This window comes from Salarias fasciatus (assembly GCF_902148845.1).
Source record: "Salarias fasciatus chromosome 7 unlocalized genomic scaffold, fSalaFa1.1 super_scaffold_4, whole genome shotgun sequence".
Classification (NCBI taxonomy): domain Eukaryota; kingdom Metazoa; phylum Chordata; class Actinopteri; order Blenniiformes; family Blenniidae; genus Salarias; species Salarias fasciatus.
In genome coordinates, this window is record NW_021941229.1 from 19,389,183 (window position 1) to 19,410,267 (window position 21,085).

The window sequence follows — 21,085 nt, forward strand, 5'->3', positions numbered from 1 at the left end:
TTGGATTCCTTTATGAGTCCTCCTCCGTAACTTTTACTCAGCTTGAAGGCTTTTTGATCTTTATTTCACATGCTGAATGACAATAATCCATCCTTCATCACTTAAGCCTGTGAGAAGCATTCTCTAAAAAATGTTTCATACAGCCAAGAAAAGGCAGAAATTCATGAAGGACCTCTGAATGCACTGAAGCTTCAAATGCATTCCAAGGTGGGTAATTGAGCCACACTTTGCATTTTCTTTTTTTTTTTTAATTCAAGGGATATGTAATGCTTTATGGATACATGTTCATGTTGTGTTGAAGGAATGTCTCCTGTGTTTTAAAAAGACAACAAATTTGTGTTTCCTCTTTATCTAAGTGACATTATGTGTCTGATATCTATACATGTTGAAATATGTAAGAAGCAAGGCTTTGTAAACTTGCGCCTGCATCACTGAAATAAGGTCGCTGCTTCTCCTTTTAATTCCACTGTTCTTCACTGTAAAATGACAATAAGGGAATTCTGATTCTGAGTGGTCACAAATGCCATTTTTCAACTGACCAGCAAGGAATCTATTGAAAATGCACATGGTGTCCACAGGATAAAATATAAGCTAATTGTGGCCAATATAATGTATGTTTCCTGGTGAAAAGAAGAAAGCCTGTTGCTGTCCTTGGTGCTTCCTGCCTTTGGTACCACGGACAGCTCCCTCATTTCTTCCTACAGGTAAGGATGTGGCTCTTTGGGTGGTGCTCTGCGTGAGCAGGAAAGCAGAACAGGACATAAACAACCCCCCCTTTTTTAATTATTATTTTGCATGATGTGGATGCAGAACATAGTTCCATTCAAATAAGAGGGTCCAGATTGCATTTTCCAGTCTTTTTGCCACTGTGGGCTTTTCTTTCTTTTATTTATTTTTTTGGTCTGCCCCTCCTGAAACCCTCTCGATCTCTCTCTCTCCATCTCTCTCTCTTTTCTGGTCTTTCCCTTATTTGCACAGACTAAAGGTCGCTGTGTTTTGGAGCTAAGATAATTGGGGAATCTCATGCAACCTTGTGTCTACAAAAGACCCAAAACTGGCATCTTAACCCACCGCTGCGTGTAGGACAAATCTGCACATTATTTTGATAGGAAAACACTTAATTATAACCCAGTGTCACAGCCGAGAAGCACAGAATCCCTGTAATGGTCACAGTGCACCAACAATGTTAACAGTTTAGCATGTCAGTAAACAGAGGAAAACCCGGAACACTGGAAGAAAGAAAGAAATAAAGTGGTTGCATGCAATTGTAGGTAGCATTGTACCAGTGTTCCTTTATCCCTTGTACCTTGTTTCCTTGGTTATTTATGCACACTTTTCTCAATGAATGATTCTTTGTGTTTTAAAAACATTCAAAAATGGAAAATATATATTTTCACTGAGATTATGTCGTTACTTTTTCAAATACTGCAGCATTATCAGAGCTGGGTTGTGTTTACCAAGAAGAATACATAACTTAAGGAAGAAAACCACAGAGTAAATAAGAATATTGGATATGCTTTGCAAAAGTATGTTTGCTTATCCTTGCATTTTAAGTAGAGCTAGATAGATGGGTAAATAGATAGGTGTCAGAGGGACTGTGTTTGTCTTTTCCTTCCCAAATGGTATCTTGAAATAACCTCCAATTCTCCAAAGTGAGTCAAAATTCACACCTAATGTCATCCATATGAATCACCCTTAAAGAAAGTGAGAAAATGCTCTTAGAACGCCTGGCTCGCGCGAATTATAGCCCTTCTGCCTGTTTGTTTAACTGCAACTAACAAAACTAGGCAGTTGGTAAATATTGAAATTCCCTTCGATTGGTGGCCACTCTGTTAAAGCGCCGGGTGACCAGGCTTTTCCCTATTGATGAGCTCCAGTTAATCCATCGCATTTCCCTGTAAATAGCTTTCTGCATGAGAAAAGGCCCCGCGGCCCCCCCGCGTCCGCCCCGCGCAGCCACACTGTGATGCAGGAGCGTTTTGTCACCGGGCCATTATAATAAGGCTGTGTAGCATTAGCCCTTGTTCGGCTACTCCCACTCCCAATACGTCTATTCTGATTCATTTCGGTGGCAGCGCCGCGCCCGTTGTGCAGGTATTTCCTAACCCTCGATGTTTTTTTTTTTCTTTTCTTCTTTTTTTTTTGTGGATTTCCGGGTGTAAGATCCGACATAAATGTGGCAGAATGGTTCTGAGGTGCACAGTCTAACCTGCAGCTGATGCATTTTCTTCTATATTTCCCCAGCGGTGCCTGCGTGACCTCGCCATGAAGCCTCGCGCGCGCCGGCTGGCCTCTATCAGCGCCACTGGAAGCGCGCCGCGTCCACGGCCCAGGTATTTTTTCTGCGCGCGCGTCGGTGCGCTCGGGGTGCGCTCGGAGGCTACAGCTATGAACGTGTAACCATAACAACTGCTCTCCGATTGGCTCTCCCGGCACGGGAATTAACGAGGGCGTCGTCCAATCTGCGCGCAGGACGCGCGTCGCGCTGGCAAAACCTCGTGATAACCCAGGCACAGCGATGTGAAAGTGGGGACGTGAGGTGAGCCCGAAGGAAAATACTGGACCCAAAACAAAGCATGAACGAGGGATAAATAATTTGAAATAAACACGTCTGAAAAAAAATGCTTTTATATCTGTGTTCCTGAGAAACGATGTCTGGTCTGTCTGTCACGCAGTCCATCAGCTGGTGCGGCTGAACATTCTCTCCTCCTCTGGCTCTGGATTGTGGATTGTGACAAGTAGCAGGAACAGGAACCAAACGGGACCAGGACTATAACGACTTCCCGGGGATTGTCACTTCTCTGCATTTGATCGCAAGGGTTCCCCCCCTTACGACAGTTTTCGCCTGACAGCGCGCCTTCCCCCGGAGCCAAGACGTTGTTCCCCGTAGAGCCGGGGTGCCCCAGTCCGAGCAGCGCAGTCCGTGCGGGGAGGTCGGCACTCGGCGTCCTGCAGGCCGGCGACATGATGGTCCACTGCGCCGGGTGCGAACGGCCCATCCTGGACCGGTTCCTCCTCAACGTGCTGGACAGAGCCTGGCACGCCAAGTGCGTCCAGTGCTGCGACTGCAGCTGCAACCTCACCGAGAAGTGCTTCTCCAGAGACGGAAAGCTCTATTGCAAAATGGACTTTTTCAGGTAACTCAGAGTCCGGATGCAGAGTTCACCGAAACTGTGCTCTTCTTTCCAGCAGTCGCAAGAAAACGCGTCTTAACGGCACCTTTTTTTTTTTTTTTTTTTTTTAACGATGGAGAGCAAAAAAAAAAAAAAAAAAAAAATCCCCGTGGAATAAATAGGTGCTGATATATTCAAACAGAAAACGAGGACAAACAAATATTATTTTCATTTACAAACTCAAGCATGAAGTTAGAATCAGGCTCAGGGTTTCAGGTCTTCAGATTGGACCACTATTATCAATCACAAAGTGGGTAGACTTGTTGGAAATTAGTAAATTATGCGTTAGAGTTTGAATGTTAAAATTGTTTGCTTTAAAAATGAATAATACAATTCGTCAATATAGACTTTTTTGTGAAAGAAATTGGACAGATGGAGCGTTTGGCCCTTTATCAGCCCCTAAACAATAAAACAAAAGACTTCTGTCATTTAACTTAATTGTATACTCACGTGTATTGAGTGATTAGCTTTTTCCCCCCTCCCCTCCTAAATCTATTTCCAGCTCCACACTTCTTTTTCTTCTTTTTATCCACAAATAGCCATTAGACTTTTAACCGGTTCACAATGCCCAAAAAGTGTTGCAGGTAAATTGAGTGATAAGTGAAGTCCCTGTTTGTCTCTTAGCATCATTTTCATGTGTATGTGTGAGTTATTTCCCCCTCCAAATTATCTAATGACATGTAAGACACATCAGCCTTTTGTTGGGACCGGCTATTATTGGCCTCGCTCGGCCTTGGCCATCATATTACCGCAGGTCCCATCAAGCGGTGGATTTAAATGGCCAGCCATTAGCCAGGCGAAACAGTAATCACCCTAATGTGTCCATTTGTTGTGTAAGTAGAGCTGTGCCCTTTTCGCTGGGGGGGGGGGGGGAGGCTTGGCCATGCATGTGAAAGAGGAGGGGTGGTAGTGGTGGTGGTGGGGGGACAGTGAAGCGATCCCATTGCAAATGGAGAGACAAGCCTACATTAGTGTTAAAAACAATGCCCCCCCCCAAAAAAAAAAAAAAAAAAAAACAGGAGTGCTCGAGCTCTGCACCTCCAGCAGGGCCGAGTCAGACCCAGGTCCAGCAGGGCCCAGTGAGAGCATCCAGGATCTGCTTAAACTCTTCATATGCAAAAGAAAAAAAAAGCATCAGTGCAGGTGACACCTCCCCTCCCCCCTAAATAAAAAAAAAAAAACCTGTAAACACCACCTTGACGCGTTTATTGTCACTTATTCCAAGAGCAAAAACAAAACAAAAAAAAAAAAAAAAAAAATAGCAAACACCCCACCTCCTACTTCTCTCCACGCAAACTCACGTTGTCAAAACCATCGAGGGGGAAATTCAGCTGAATTTATTTGTGGGCTATTTGTGTATCAAATTGATGAGTCTTCCCACCCAGTATTTAAGCTGGTGAATATGGATTAAGAGAAGATTTTCACGCTAAGATGCTCCTACTCTGCCTAATCCTATAATATATCCCTGGCAACAATGTGTTGATTGTCACTAATACGTTTTGCGTGGGGTTATTGTCAGAGTACCTCCATCAAAATTACCAGTTTTTTTCATCTCCACTTAAAAAAAGCCACCCCCCCTTTTGAAAAATTATTTCATTTTATCAGTCTCAGCGTCATTCTGAATGCTGCAGTTATAAATGGAAGGTGAAATCTTGTTAACATTTTTTTTTCTTATTGCTTCATAAAATAATAAATATGGCTTATTTTATATAAATTAAATTATTATTTATATGTTGTTATTATTATTACTTTTTAAATGTTGCTATTGAAAGCTCATTGACATTACTTTTTATTATTTTCACTAACCCATTATAACATTTTGATTTTCTTTATTTTATTTTTCGGTTAAAAAAAAACACATCCCAGTGATTTCTGGCCATCTGATCAACTCTGACTTCTAAATTATTTCCAAAGCAGGCCTTGTGTCGACGTGCAGTTATTAATTTGTATCCACGAGTGGACTGGAAAATAAAATGTATTTTTGTTATTATTAAATGCAAAAACTGACGGTGATATTTTCCGTTTCCATGCAGGCGGTTTGGCACAAAATGCGCGGGCTGTCTGCAGGGAATCTCGCCAAACGACCTGGTGCGTAAAGCCCGCAGCAAGGTGTTCCATCTCAACTGCTTCACCTGCATGGTGTGTAACAAGCAGCTGTCCACGGGAGAGGAACTCTATGTCATAGACGAAAACAAGTTTGTGTGCAAAGAAGATTATTTGAGCTCCGGAGCCATCAAAGAAGTCAACTTGAACTCAGGTAAGCGCCCGATAAAGGACTTGTGCGTCTTTTTTATTTTTAAACCTTTTGCATTTCTTTGAACGAACTCCGTGTAATCATGTTTCACTTCTATCAATAACGTATGCATATATACTTATTTTACTCCACATATCTTATTAATAAAATGCCAATAGGCCAAAATAGAAACAGGCGTAAAAGCTCTAAAACGCGCTGTAAGATGGTTTTTGTTGTTCGCCTTCAGTGGGAGCGTTTCACAACAACCAATAGCGATCGAATAGTTTCAATATTTACCTCCACAGAACAATAGCTGTGTGTTATTGTACGCCAGGGTCCAGTGGGATGAGTGTGTTTGTCGTCTCCTTTTTCCACTTCATCCTCACAATATAAAAAAAATAAAAGGATGTGAAGGACAGCAGCGTCTCTTACTGAGGGCTTCACGGTCTCCTGATTTTAGAGAACTCCTACGTTTATATGTAATCAATTATTTGCCAGATTAGATATTTTTTCTAAAGCATAGTGAACATTTTTTTTTTAAATTGTATTTGTTTCACTTTTTTGTGCGTTTATTGCGGCTGTTATGTGTTCAAATTCTAAAATAATTAAAATATTTGTAAAAGTAAAAAAAAAAAAAAAAAAAAAAATTCCAGATGGAGGCAAAAATACAATAAAAATGGATTTCCTGGCCGGTTAATTTTTCGACTTTCTGAATGTTTATTTTGTATTTTGGATGCATAGTCCTCTGTGCGTCCAGGACTCATTAAACCAGGACCCTCCTCCTCCTCCTCCTCCTCCTCCTCTTCCTCCTTCTTGACATTTCGGATCGTGACCTTCCTCATGTTTTGTTTTGTTTTTTTTGTTTTTTTTGCTATGTCCCCCCCGTCGCCCCCCCGCAGTGTCGTCGTGTACAGATAGGAGTTTATCGCCGGATCTGCAGGACCCAATACAGGACGACATAAAGGAGACGGACAATTCCACGTCCTCAGATAAGGAAACGAACAATATTGAGAACGAGGAGCAGAACTCGGGGACCAAGCGGCGGGGGCCCCGGACCACCATCAAGGCCAAGCAGCTGGAAACGTTAAAGGCGGCTTTCGTGGCCACGCCGAAGCCGACCCGGCACATCAGAGAGCAGCTGGCGCAGGAAACGGGTCTGAACATGCGGGTCATCCAGGTAAGACCCGGACCACGTGGGGGTGGGCGGGGATGGGGGGGGGGGGGGGGGGGGGGACGGGGGGGATCCACCCCACCCCAGACAAAGACAAGTGACGGATTATAAATCAGTGAAATTAGCCTTTAATTTTTGACTGGAATGCGCAGACGCTTAATTGAAAGCCTCATTATCTATTAGAGAGATGTCAAAACACGATGTGGACTATTAGCGGGATCCAGATCCAGAATTGGGTCAGTCACGTGTTGTGTTGCTTTTATTACAGGCCCCGTATTTTGTTTGAGTGGTAATTATAAAACGATAATAACTGCCCTTGCACAGGTAACAAAGAGGAGGGTATTTGCATTTTAACGTGTTCAGTTTCATTTTTTTTTTTTTTTATGTAAAAAAAGAACAGTCTCACAGCTAATTAAAGAGATTCAGAAGAGCTTATGTTTGTATTTAATATAAAATTCACATCTTGAATCTGTGCTTTGTTTATTTCTTTTATATAATTACAAAAAATATCCATTTTTTTTCTTCTAAAGTCACATCTCCTTGACATTTATAATGCAATGCTTCAAAAAGTGATCATTTTCAAATTACATTATTTTCTCAAACCAGCAGAATCACATTGTTCTCTGTCTTGAAACTCTAATAATTCAATTTATTGGCGCGCAGATATAACAAATGTTATCGTTTTATCCAGAGGAGTTGTGATTTGTGCAGACAGGTGTTTATTTCAGTAATAAGCCACATGGCACGGCCCTGAAATTAGTGTGAGGTTGGATTTGTGTTATTGCCAAATTGCAATAGGAACCCCGGATACAGACATGTTGTGCTATGAAACACAAGCGTAAACAGCTCTGGACCTCTCCGTCTAGCTCACTCTGACTGTGTGGTGTCTGTCTTTTCATTCTCAAACGTGCACACACACACACACATACACACAAACGCACGCGCACGGACACGCACGCACGCAGGCGGTGTCTGGGTGCAGACTGTGTCAGGATGATTAGCACCATCTCTGCCAACTGTGATGTGGCTTTTTGTGCACTCACTGTAATTATCGCTGATTTCACAGATTTACATACCACCCTCCCCTTTTCCCACCTCTCTGCTCTTACTCACTTGCAGCCTGCTTCTCCACTGCCTATATCACAGACTGCAGGCAATTCTGTGTGTGTGTGTGTGTGTGTGTGTGTGTGTGTGTGTGTGTGTGTGTGTGTGTGTGTGTGTGTGTGTGTGTGTGTGCGCCAATCAATCAGTCAATCAGCCAACTGATCAATAACTCACCCAGTCAGTCAGTTAGTCTGTCCTTGATCTCCCCCTTCACCCTCCCACCCTCCACCCCCCACCCCCACCCCCCACCCCGCCGCCTGCTGACTCCTACCCCCACCCACTCCCTCCTGTGTGTGTGTGTGTGTGTGTGTGTGTGTGTGTGTGTCTGTGTAGCTCGGAGCCAAAATGGAGGCTGCGTTTCGTCACCTTCCTCCTCGTTCAGTGTGTGTTAAATACCATTGCTCTCATCGCGGGGAGCCCTGTGAGCCACGCTGCTTCTCCAGCATGTGTATGTAATCCCTAAGCAACGCTCTCTCAAGGGAAGCAGAAGCATTTCCATAAAAATGTACCCTACAGTTAGATGATTGTTCTCAATAAGCAGGTGTTGCTTTTGCTGCTGGAGCACAGAGAGCAGATCCTAAGTGGTTTTAGCTGGGGTTTTTTTTCTCCTTCTTTGCATGTGTGTGTGTGTATATATATATATATGTGTGTGTGTTTTTGTTAATCTGTAGCACAGTGGGATTCTGCCTCTGGTGTAGCCTAGCTGGTGTGAACATACATCATTATGCAGCAGCGATGCAAAGGCGAAACAAGATGTGTTATGTGCTTATAATGCAAAGGCATTCTTCCATATGGCGTGTCGTTTTGCAGTTTAAAAATCCTCCTTTGTCCCCCCCCCCCCCCCCCCCCCCCCCCCCACACTTGAAGAAAGCTTATTTAATTGTGACGATACCCCGGATCTACAGTTTATTTAAGCTTGCACTGAAGTGTGTTTGTCTGATATTATGTAACGTCAAAGCATCTGCATGACTGCAAAATGCGTTTTCTTCTCTCTTGTGTGTCGTGTCTGCAACAGCACGCTTCTCACAATGTCCAACTTCTCTTTCCTGCACCGAAATGTGGTGTTAAAATGCAGATTTTATTATGCAATCCTTCAAAAAATCTTCATCCTAAATCAAGTTTTTACCCTTTTTTTTTTTTTTTTGTTAAGGGCATGTTTCATAGTTCAACATTTGGAGTCGGTTGAGTCATTAATAGTGCTGAGCGTTGAGAATTCACACCTCAATTAATTCAAAACGGAGAGAGGGCACAACTAATTGTGATACAGTAAATACAGTTCAAAACAGGTGCAGAGGTATCAGAGGAGTGGGATCATAATAGGCCAGCGGCAAGTACTTCTTGTCATTTGTAAGAAATAGTTTTCAGTTTTTGAATGAGAGTCTTTTGAAAGATGAGAAATAAAAATTTGAGTCAATGGCAGCGTTTGAAAAATTTGCAGTGAATTATGGCTGCAACACAAACTCTGTGGTGGTGAGCATGAAGTGAAATAGATCAATGATGTGAGCTTAAAGGATGAGTGCATTCATATTAATTTTATTTTTTCTTATCAGTTCTGGTTCGTGTGTGTTTTTTTTTGTGTGTGTGTGTGCAAAAATCCAGCTCTGGGTGACTCGCGTAGTTCTGGTTTTTGTCGACTTTCATCTTAGCTGAGAGTGAAAGGAGTGACTGGTGGGGGAGGGAAAAAAAAAAAAAAAAGACAAATGCAAACTTTTAAATTAAACCCTTCACGAGCTGCTGGGATCGGCTAATAACTGTGACCCGGCGCTTCGTCACAGGTTTGGTTCCAGAACAGAAGATCCAAAGAGCGACGGATGAAGCAGCTGAGCGCTCTGGGAGCCCGGCGGCACGCTTTCTTCAGGGGCCCGAGGAGGATGAGGCCGCTCGGAGGCAGGCTGGAGGACCCAGACATTCTGGGACCGGGGGCCTACGGCTACTACGGAGGTAAGAGAGCACTGCTGTGACAATATGCATTAAGCTCACGTTGTTGTTGTTGTTGTTGTTGTTAAATACACCACATCACGCCTGTTGGTTCTCTACCTTTGTGCGATATTAATGTGCAACGTGGAGCAAATGGAACGGCTGTGTTCCCGGTTTGCGCTCACCTTCGAAAATATGCAACTGGATTGCAGCGCCGAGCGAGGCTGATAGCTCCATAGGAGGTGCACTATCAGGCTGCTGGAAGATGACATAAACATTATATATCTGCTGTAACCCCAGCGGCAAGGCGAGAGATTGGCTCTGAAATAATATTTCACAATACTCCCACGATAACGATATTCATGACTAAATACTGAAATACAGGAAACTGTTTCACTTCTTTGTGCTCGTTTTGTTGGTATTCTTGGTCAGAGTCTGGGTTTTTAAGATTTAAGCACATGTTTGTCATCAGAAGTTGTCTGTGATCATGTGATTCATGAGGAATATATGAGTTTAGGTTCATTTTCATTGTCAGGTAGCTTCTTCCCCATCTTAGAAGAGCAAGCTCAAACTTTCAAGAATATGTTAAATTCTCTATTTGCTTGGTTTTGGTTGTTTTCTTGATCATTCCAAATCATATTTAATCGACTTCAGGTGTATTTTTTTGGTTTTTGCAAGTATTCCTCCAGTTTTAACGCACTGGCGTCCAGGCATCTAAAGACACGGGCGGTCTGCTCTCGACCCGAACGCCTCGTCCACACAGCTCTGATAAACTCTGCTCACATCAATCAGCGTGGAGACATTCTCACACAGACTGCAATCAAGATGAACACAAACTCTCACAACCCATATTCAGAAAGGTCGGACAAGGTGGACTTTTTTTTTTAAATCAACAAATAGCATTAATATTATGCAACTGATGCGCAGTTTTCATAATTTAAAAAAAGAAAACATGTTTCAGTGGAGGGAAAGCTCGGCAACACTCGTCAGCCTCATTTGTTGTGTAAATTATACATCTCATGAAAATCAGTGCAGCACTCTCACAAATGTATTTGTTCATCTATCTCTTTAGTGACTGATGGGTTGACTGATCCACCTATTGATTGGCTGATGGATGGATTGTAGATATTACACGGAATGTAAATGAAATATAAGAAGCAGGTGATTGTTCCTGACCGGCTCACAGGGCTGTGTTCACCTCTGTCTATCTAAATTCTACACATATCGTATTTTTGTTGCTCTTCTGCAAAATGGATATTTGAAAAGGACAGTAATCGATCAGTTAGAATCACAGGGTGACCTTCAGACACACATATGCATGCAGTCTCTGTCTCGAGGCTCGTGTTTAAGTTGAACCTTCGGCTCGCTCCAGTCAGCGACTCATTAGAGACTGCACGAGAGACTATGAAGCTTCTGCCAACTGATCCAAACACAACTTTGTAAGTCAGAGCTTTCAGTCTAAATAAAGCCCACTGTCACATGCTGCGCTGCGAAGAAGAAGTATAAAAAAACAAAAGCAGATGTTTTTTCAGTCAGACAGTGAATGCAGCATGGGTGACATGCTTAAGGCTTGGCGTGCATTTTAGCTCAAAAGACACGTGCCACATTGATTTTTTTGTTATTTATAGTCTTCTAGAATGGAAACTTCAAAATAGCAACATTTTTCAACTCTGCTTTGGAAGCCTCCCTGCCTCCTGTCGCTGAAGTTTGAATCACAATAAAGCTTCACCCTGTGACCCCTCAACCGATTACGACTTATGATTGTTGTTTACGTTGAGATCGGTTTGCTAATTTCAGCATTTAAAGCACAGCGGAGAAGCTTCCAAAGAGTTATAGTGGCAGAGCACGACACCGCCCTCAACAAACAAACCCACGTAGGTTTCAAAATTCTGATGAAACTGTTGTTTATTCAAAAAAATAAGAAAAGTAAAGAGCAGTTTGTATCACTAATCAATCCCCTCTGATTGACCTCAAGTTGAGGTTTTCCTTCGTCCCTCTTCACTGATGACAAGTGTTGGACTCGTTCTGAAAAGTTTTGTTTCCAAAAGTCTTTAAATAAATCGCCGAATTTATTACAGATGTTGATGTCGGAAGGTTTCATTTGAATTTTGGCTTGAACTCTTCTTAACAATGACATAAGATCCGTCAAAACTTAAATCTCTCTGCATCTGCTGTTCCCTAAAAACACTTAGCCTAACTTTAACTGAAAATAGTTATTTAAAAAGGACAGCAAACAACAACAAAACAGTATTATGCTGAATATATTTTAAAATCAAAGTGGAAAGACTGTTTCTGTTGTTTATTGTCTTTTGGAACAAAGGACATAATGAAAATGAGCTACTTGCACTGTTCAGTAATAAACATTTACATTTAACCTTCAAGGATCATTCCCAATTCAGCGAAGAGGCTAGTTTTTCCCTTACAAAATGTAGATCAGGGAGAAAACGGACAAAATTGTCAAAGGCTGAACAAAAAGACATCTTTTTACTGTTTTAAGACTTTATTTGTTATTACTGCTCTTGCAGAACACAGTGCTATAATGCTATAATTAGAATAAAAGAGGAAAAAAAGCATGAAAATAGACACAAAATGTGAAAAATAGATGTTTGCACATTTTAAAATTTGTTTGTTTTTTTTTAAACACTCTTTTGAACTAAATCTAGCCTGTGATGAAAGATGCCAGAGCAACAGTAGTGTTGGTCCAGCGCTTGAATAAATGAGTTTGTGTCAGGAAGGGCACCTGCTGTGAACCATCTGCCAATTCAAAACTGCAGATCGTGAACATGATACCCATCCTGAATCGGATCGGAGTGAGAGAGAAACATGAGTTCCTCCACCAATCTGCAGTCAGTCTTTACAGATCACTTTCATTCTGGAAAAAAAAAGTGCACGTATCATTTGAAGTACAACAAAAGTGATTTTAATAATTCAACAGAAATCGCATTAATTTGCCTTGAAGGTGTTTGTTTATAATCGTTCTAAACTGGGAACTACTTGACACACCAGTGTTACTTAGAATCTTCATCTTATTCAAGAAAAGCACCAACTGTGCCTCATTAGTTTTAATCAAGATGGAGCTTCATATTGAGTCGATATTGAGTATTTTTTCAATGTGATGAGGTTTGACTGCAGCTCCCAGGGACTGATCAGAGTCATAAAGCAAAACTTTTACTGTTTCTGATTATTAGTCGTTGTACTTCCTCCTATTTCCGGAGTCATCTCAACTTATCACTGCAGCTCATAACATTGTCTTGACTAGTTTTTAGTGTGGATCAACCCAGATCCCTTTATATATTTATATATTTAGCAGCTAAGAGCTTATCAGCAGCTTTTAAAATGTATTAATGCATCCAAACAGGCAGAAATTCATCAGTTCTGTTGCTTCTGGAATCCCTCTTTGCCCGTGACTGTTCTGTGCTTCATTCACATTTCAATCAAACTTTGATTCACAAAGTGACCACATTCATAAATATCAGCTACTTAATTACTTCCAAAACTATTTAACAATATTTTTTCTTACCCTCAAAGATGAAACTTTTGTCAGTATGTGTTCAATAGTTTGTGTTTTTTCGAATGTTGTGCAGAGACTCGCCTAACGTGAAAACTTTTACCTTTGGATTAAACATTCTGGAAAACAAATACATTACGTTTAGTATTTAAAGAAATCCTGGTCAATCTAGCATCAAGCTGAAAGAACTCCCCCTACTGTGGCGTCGAACTTGCACATTTCCTGGATGCTCGGCGACCTCGCTGTCTTCACAGGCGGTGCCAGTCAATGAAATGATAATCCACTTGTCCATACATAAAGCTTTACTGACTTGATGACCACCGGCATGCTGTAATTGACTAAATTATCCTAATGCTGCCCAGTTGAAGCAACCCGAGGTAATGTGGCAGCACCGTAATCACGACCGCGGTCAGTGGGATAGCAGACGTACGTCCCGGGAAAAAGCTTTTGGGTTGTTACAAAGTGAATTAGAGGGCACGTATGATTCAGAATTCCTTTTCTTATGGTTTTCTAACAGAGATTCGTGTCTGCATAGCCTGTGTATGAGGCCCCGGAAGTGAAGAACGTTATCTCGCTCGCTTACGCCACCTTCCAGCGAACGTGCGCTCCTGCAGGGGAATCAGATTTTCCCTTCATGACATCATCTGGGGAAAATGCATTAAACAGCGCAGACACAGAAACATCCAGTTCTCAGTAGAGTCCACTAGACCGGCTGAAACTCAGGAGCAAGGCTCGACTTGGTACAATACACTTTGAATACAATGCTGCTGGACCTCTGACACCTCTGTGAAATTGTTGAGAAAATATGTATTATGGGACCTTTAAATGAGCCTCTTCGACTCCCCTCGCAGGTTAAAGAACGAGGGATGCTATTTTAACCGAACCCGGACCTGACATGCTCCGTATTCACAGTATTAAACCACAATTCAGTTCAAGCTGTTGTAAATTTACCAACCATTAAAATGTACTCAACGCCCCAGATTTATTACCAATAACACAGTCACAATTTTAAATTTTTCAGCTGCTTTAAAGGGGATGAAAATGTAAGGACCGCAAATTTGCACGTCAGAAATAACATTTTCCTGCTTTTCCAAAGCGTCTGTCAAAGAAGGGTTTATTCAGGAGAAATTTGCAGATTTGATTTTGTGGAGTGTTGGTGGGTGGTTTCATGCAGGACATGGCTGGTTTCCACAAGTGAATATGAACTGCGGATGAGATGATAAGCTGCTTTCCTTTCTGATCACGTGTGCCGCTGGAAGAGAATCTCCAGTGGGCGAATCGATATCGGATCAATATTCTTTCAAAAAAAGAAACAAAAAAACAAAAGCCTCGTGAAGTCCACTTGACAAAAGCTGCTCCCGTGTATTAAGAAAAAATAACACTGAGACAAAAGAAGGTTGGCGTGAGACGGCGACGCGGCGCTAACACAATATTAACCGGAGGAAAAAACACAGATGCACCTGCCATTTGTGTAAATATCAGCGGTTTGTTTTTGATGGACAGTCTGAGAGCCGCGGTTTCTATACAGCTCCTGCACGTCTATCTAAAGAGCCTCGGCATTGAGGACACAATAAAACCAAGGCCGTCAAGGCTGCAACACAGGGAGTGGGAGGGGAAAACAGAGGACAAAAAACCTTCATCCCTCACTCTCGTCTCTCTTGCTTTCTTTGCACGTTGCTATTCACACCCTTTTGTGCAGCAGCAGCAGAAGCAGCAGAAACGGCGGCGGCGGCTCAGGCCGGCCTCCTCGCCTTCATCTGAGTTAGCTTCTGTTTGGAGGGAGGAACGGCTGTGTGTGGCATGATGTGTCTGCATGTGTGAGTGTAATTATAGTTTGCAGAGCTATCACTCCCCTCAGCACCCACCCTTACCTCCCTCAATCCCTCCTCCTCCTCCTCCTCCTCCTCCTCCTCCTCCTCCTCCTCCTCACACTCAGGCTTCTTGCTTCATCCTCAAGGTCACATGAACTAGCAGGGGCCTTTTTTGTGAGATCAAATAATTAGCTTGTTTGCGAAAGTCATGTCAGCTCCCGTCGTTCTCCCCAAAGCTAAACGAAACAGCAAATAAATATAGGTGTTATCACCATGCGGCGGATTTCTGGATTTCTAACCTGTTAGTTCCTGGTGTTTTTTTTTTTTTTTCTGTTTTGGACTGAAATAGGAGTGAGAGGAACATATGGCAGGGAGTGGAGAAACGCTAGCGCAACATCTGGGGCACTGGGATAAAGTCTGCCATCGATCTCAGCTCAAGGTGGTGCTGCAACAGAATGGATTTAACCGAGGGAATACGGAATAAGAAACTCCAAGTGGTGTGAAGCAGAAGGCAGGTGGAGGCTTGTAATTGTTAATGGATGCAAACAGTGTACAAAATAATTGGCTACATGTGGAGTGAATGGATGCTGTTATGGCTGCTTTTTCCTGAAATGACGAAGTATTCATGAAATATGGCTCCAGAAGATGGTTCACTATGTGAACTTAGTAGGGAGAATTTAGCTATATCGACGCTACAGAAGTCTGTTTGCCGTTTGAGAGGCTGTGGTTAGTTTAAGGTTGCAGTTCTGTAAAAAGAATAATTGTCAAGTGAATGTTTCTCTCAATGATTATTTCGAGATTGGTTCAGCCTTCTGTTAAATATGTGTTTTCAAATTAAGTCTGGCGACTGTATCAGGGATTGGTTAAGTCTATTTCCAGGCAGTTGTTTTATTGAATTTGTCCTTTCAATTAGCTGATTTAATGGCCCACTTCCTCAAAAAGTCAACAGAGTAAAGAGCTGATTTACCAGCGAAGCGCAGCTCAAAGTTTGTGTGTCATGGTGCATAACGCCGTCGTCTCACAGCGTGGGAGTTTACATGATCCTGCTGTCCGCTGGAGTCTTTCTGTGTGAAGTTTGCATGTTCTTTTTTATGGGTGCCCCTGGCTTCCCGCCACAGTCCTGATAATCTGGCGACCTGAAGAAGATAGATGGATCAGTGGATGTTTACATGGGATTACCTCAGCATGGCAACAGTGATTATTATCCACATTGTGAATGTGGCTCAAAAATAAAAAAACAAAACTTTGTAGAGACAGAAAGAGCTACAGTGAGTGTGAACGGCACACATTCAAGCAGAACAAGCCGCGAGGTTCGCCTGTGTGTCATGTTTCCAAACTCTCTTTCAAGAGTTAGACAATAATCTGTTATTTTCACAGCTTTTTCTGGGGTTTGTCGGGTTGAAGAATTTGAACATTTCCAACAATCTGATAGTTCAACGGCTCCTAACCCTTTAGTCTAGACAATAGACTGAAGTTGAAAAAAGAAAGACTGGCTGTGCGCTCGGAAAACATTTGATGCAGCAATCTTCCACAACAATGCTGCTTTTTCTCGGCGACACGATATTTGGACGATCGCTGTGGGATTTTGAACAGCCGGGGCGTCGGTGTCAGTCCAAACACTGCAGTTTGTTAGGAAGTCGTCTGAGAGCCGCTTTTCCGAGCGACTGGGTCTACTTGTTTCACACTTCTCTAAACAAAGCCAGCAGCTGCCCCAGGGTTTGCTTTAATCGGACAAAACGTGACATGTGTGAACACACCCTCGGATACCTCGGGAGCTCATTGGATTCGTGAAATCACACAATATTGTGCAATTGCAACATCGTAGGCCCGACCATCCTTCTTGTCGGGCCCCGGGTTATGTGTTTCTGGTTGAAGCCAGTGGTGGTTTTCACCTGTCAGCACCCTCCTCCGAGGAGCTTCTGGCAGCCTTATGAGCGTGTTTGCAAACGTGAGAACAGCAGGATGCAACTTTTGTTGTCAAGTTAACCCCTGATCGATTCAATTAAAACCTTATTTATTTATATCTCGCCAATTACAACATAGAGAAACCCAGAAATCCCCCAAAAGAAGCCAGAGATGGTGGCTTTTTCTCCTGTGCAAGTTAAACGTTAAAGGATAGTAAGAGAGAAAGGGAAAGGACATAAACAGATATTAACACACATGTTGATATCAGACAGTAACTGTTTTCGGGAAAGAGACCATTTCTTGCATCTTACAGGCTTGATTGACAGAAAAAAAAAATTGTGGCTGCAAACTGCCAAAACACGCATTGATTGCTTCTCCATCGTCTCCATTCATGTGTCCCCACTACTCAAGAAATGGGGGAAACAGTATTTCTGCTTTGATACTAACACAAAAAAAAATTTAAAAGCTGATCAGCTATTGAGCAAAAATAGACAAAACCTTGTAAAAATCTAGTAAGTACAAGAACTGATAGTCAATAAAGAGGTTTCCACGCAGCAGCAGAAACAATATTTCCTTGTAGGTTCATAAACGAGACGGAGCCTCAGAACGTTTTATAGGGATAAACATGCCAGTCAGTGTCACACTTTCTGTGGGAACTCCAGTGAATGCAACACGTTTGGGATCGGATTAAGGTATTAAACGTGTCACTTTTCCTCTCCTCCTTTCATTTCTGTTTGTTTGCTGCGTCACTTTGAAGCAAATCCCCAAGCAGAAGTCAAAAGTTAAGTAAAATTTACAGGAGAATGAGGCAGTTTTTTTTTTTGGGTGCAAACTTTACTCCGGAGTTTTAATGTATTGAGCTGTAACTGATATATTTTTCAGATAGGTTTATTTATTTCAATCCAACGTTTCTGAGTAGTAGCTATGTCCATTTTGAGTCCGAACTGAGATTTAAGTGATTTACAGAAAACAGAAGCAATAGTTCTTGGCTCAAGCCGTGTTTCTTTTATGTGGAAATTCTGAAAACATTCAGAGTTTGAACAATAAATCTGTATTTGAGCACTCTGAAATATGAAAAGAGTACAAGTTGAATACAAACCTTTTGGAAAGACAAGGGTGCATTGAATTTACAGAAGAATTCAGACTTTCAATCTCAGTCAGTCAGACAAAATCTGCAATGAAAAAACCACCAGATAAGATAAACAAAAGTCATAATAACAGCTAATGAAAAGACTTTGTGATTGTGTCCTCTGCTGGACTGAACGGCGCGGGCGCGGCTGACGGATCGGCGTGGCTCCGGGAATAACCACAGCCCAGCGAGGCGCTGGAAGCTGCATCAGACCTGACGGGGGGGGGGGGGGGGGGGGGGGGGGATTCAGCCGACGGGGCCTGGCAGGGCTGCGGGGGGAGCCTGGAAATCTCATTTTGGAATTCCTCATCCAAATCCAGAAGTTTCAGCAGGGGAATCCATCGCGGCGGCGGCGCACGCTTGGCTGGGAGCTGAATGAGAGCGGGAGATGAATGCACTGTGTAGAAAAACGCGAGAGAACCGAGGTGGAGAGGTGTGGAGTTGTTTATACACTCAAATGAGGCTGTTGGAGACCGGTTGGTTGGAAATTGGACATGATCAATTTCACCACTTAGGCAGGGGTGGAGCTGTGTGTATAACCGCACTCTGCTCTGGGGAACTGTGAATGTTTTATGTGTATTCAAAGTGGATGGAAAGTCTAACCCCGTCATGCATTTTCCCGTCCTCTCCTCAGAATACCAAGGGGACTATTATGGACCGGGGAGCAACTATGACTTCTTCCCCCACGGCCCTCCGTCCTCGCAGGCTCAGTCTCCAGCCGAGTCCCCCTACATCCTGGGCTCCGGCCCCGGGGCCATGGAGGGCTCGGGCCACCACCCCTCAGACGACCAAAGGTTCACGGACATGATCTCCCACGCGGAAACCCCCAGTCCGGAGCCGGGATTACCGAGCTCCCTGCAGCCCGTCCCCGGGGAGGCGTACGGGGGCGGGCCCAGTCCCCCTTTCTCCTTGGCCAGTAACTCCAGCTACAGCGCTCCCATGTCCCACCAAGGCCAGGAGATCGGAGAAACCACAGCCTGGTAGAGGACAAAGAGACACGCAGGGACCATTCGCGGGCTGAACGCCCAGTTAATTCAGGAGATGAATCAACACAAAAAAGACAAAAAAAAAACAACAACAAACAAACAGAAAAAAAAAAACATTGTTGAGTGAAAAGTATAGATGAGATTTCTAAGGGGGGACTTTTTAAAATCACGCACTGATTTTCGCCACTGATGGAAACAGAGTGGATTAGCTCGCAGGAAAAAGTTGCTGCCCAGTAGACACTCCAAAGCATATCCCTTCCTGGATAACTGGACTTGAAATGTTAAAGAAAACACACACACACACACACATGTCAAACAATCCATCCAGCAAAAACGCGTCTCGCCTTCCCCTTGTTGTTCACCAAGGTATCTTCTAATGAAGGAACACATTAGACAGTAAAGCCAAAGGGGACATGCTCAGCTTCTTTTTTTCTTCCCCTCTTAATTTCTCTTCTCATATGTTTTGCTTTAAAGCAATATCACAGTTTGTTCTGTTGCTTCTTTTAAGTTGATACAACTCAGTATTACAAAAAGACAAGGGACCCATTTGATCCACGCTTTAATGTTCATATATATATATATATAAACTATATCTATATATAAGCACGTCTGTCACAACCAAGACGGGATATGTTTTTTCAAAAAACGTTGTTCATTTTCTACATTTTGTGTCACACAGTATGTCAAATCAAAGGCTGCTGCTGCTGCTACCACTCACACACACACACACACACACACACACACACACACACACACACACACACACACACACACAAGGCGCCGACTTTCTCCAGCAGGAGTCTCAGCTTTACATACCTTAATGCACATAAAGCGTTCTTGATCACAGCCTAAAAGGAGGCCGTCTATACCATTATTCAAAACACGGGCGCACAATTATACAGACACTTGTACCCACACGAACACACGCACACACAAATCTCACACCCATCCAGGCGGCCCTGATAGTTCTGCTCTGCACACTGCTTCACCTGACCTTCCTTTTGTTACTGTCCCTTTTAAAAAACATGTTTTAATGGAAATGATTTTCAAAAGAACATTGAACCCATAATGGAGAATGTCCTTCAACAGCTGAGGTCTCCTTCCTCTAAAGAGAGAAAACAAAAGAGGGGGCAGACAACATCTGTGACATTACCTCTGTCTGCTCCGAGGCACTCGTTGCCATCTAGTGGCCGCCGTTTCAATGCGCGCGAGCGTTCACTCAAAGCACAGCAGTGCGTCCCGTCTGTGTGCGGATGAGCATCTTTGCGATTCAGAGGACGAATTCTAATATTCTGAAGAAATTCTCAAAAAGATCACAGCCGGGTGTCGTCAGGGCTGCGGTCTGAAAGTCCAGCCTTTTTGAGGAAATGGTTTCAAAAGTAAAAGCAAGCAGTTTCCGTCCCACGATTGCTGATTTTAACTCATCAAATGCAACATTTCACACAGAGGCATCACACTTAATGTTCCGCTGTTTGGACACAATGAGTTAGCTCGACTTCAAGTATTGTTTTGAGATTATTTGTGTGTCCTCTGGACATTGTACGCGATCTAGAAAGACTGTGTCTTATTTCTGATGTATGGAGATATGTTGGATACAAAAGCGTGTGTGTGTGTGTGTGTGTGTGTGTGTGTGTGTGTGTGTGTGTGTGTGTGTGTGTGTGTGTGTGTGTGTGTGTGTGTTTTGGGGGGAAAGGGGACAAGGCTGTATTATTTCTATGTAAATAGCACTGGTAATAAAACCTTCTCTTACAACTTGAAGAAGTTTCTTCATCATGCTTCCTTGGTGTTAAATACATTACTGAGGGTCGAGGGTTCTTTTTTTTTTTTTTTGGTCTTGATTTCTTTAAAATCCACAATATCATCAAAACTGTTGGGATTTACTTCCAGGCCGTTAACCAAATTGATGCATTCAACATGGAATTACAGACACCTCTTTTGAAGAACCATAAATTACTGAGCTGACGTCCCACTATAGTCTCAATAAACCCACTACAGAAAAATGTTTTTCTTTTACTTTCACTAAATAATGGTTAATTCTGAGTCACTTCACCAGATTCATTGGATTCATTAGATTATTAAAGATTTTCATCCTCAGGAACTACTCACTACTTAGCTTGATCTAACATACCTTTCTTAAAAACAACAATC

General features: G+C 42.7%; 1 protein-coding gene across 2 annotated transcripts; it reads left to right on the forward strand.

The window, feature by feature from the left end:
• Positions 1–2,261: 2,261 nt before the first annotated feature.
• lhx5 (LIM homeobox 5) lies at positions 2,262–20,153 on the forward strand. Of its 2 annotated transcripts, XM_030085397.1 has the most exons (7): positions 2,262–2,333; positions 2,473–2,539; positions 2,676–3,137; positions 5,207–5,430; positions 6,306–6,583; positions 9,457–9,622; positions 18,586–20,153. In XM_030085397.1, the coding sequence occupies exons 3-7, from the start codon at positions 2,965–2,967 to the stop codon at positions 18,933–18,935; spliced, it is 1,191 nt and encodes a 396-aa protein (XP_029941257.1). In that variant the 5' UTR covers positions 2,262–2,333; positions 2,473–2,539; positions 2,676–2,964; the 3' UTR covers positions 18,936–20,153. The 2 variants fall into 2 exon arrangements, with proteins under 2 accessions (XP_029941257.1, XP_029941258.1); XM_030085398.1 differs by lacking the exons at positions 2,262–2,333; positions 2,473–2,539 and having other exon boundaries at positions 2,653–3,137; positions 6,321–6,583.
• Positions 20,154–21,085: the final 932 nt, after the last annotated feature.

Coding starts and splice junctions, on each gene's coding strand:
- lhx5 (XM_030085397.1), top strand. CDS start 2,965: ATGATGGTCCACTGCGCCGGGTGCGAACGGCCCATCCTGGACCGGTTC. Junction 5,431..6,305: donor AGAAGTCAACTTGAACTCAG/GTAAGCGCCCGA, acceptor GCCCCCCCGCAG/TGTCGTCGTGTACAGATAGG. Junction 6,584..9,456: donor TGAACATGCGGGTCATCCAG/GTAAGACCCGGA, acceptor GCTTCGTCACAG/GTTTGGTTCCAGAACAGAAG.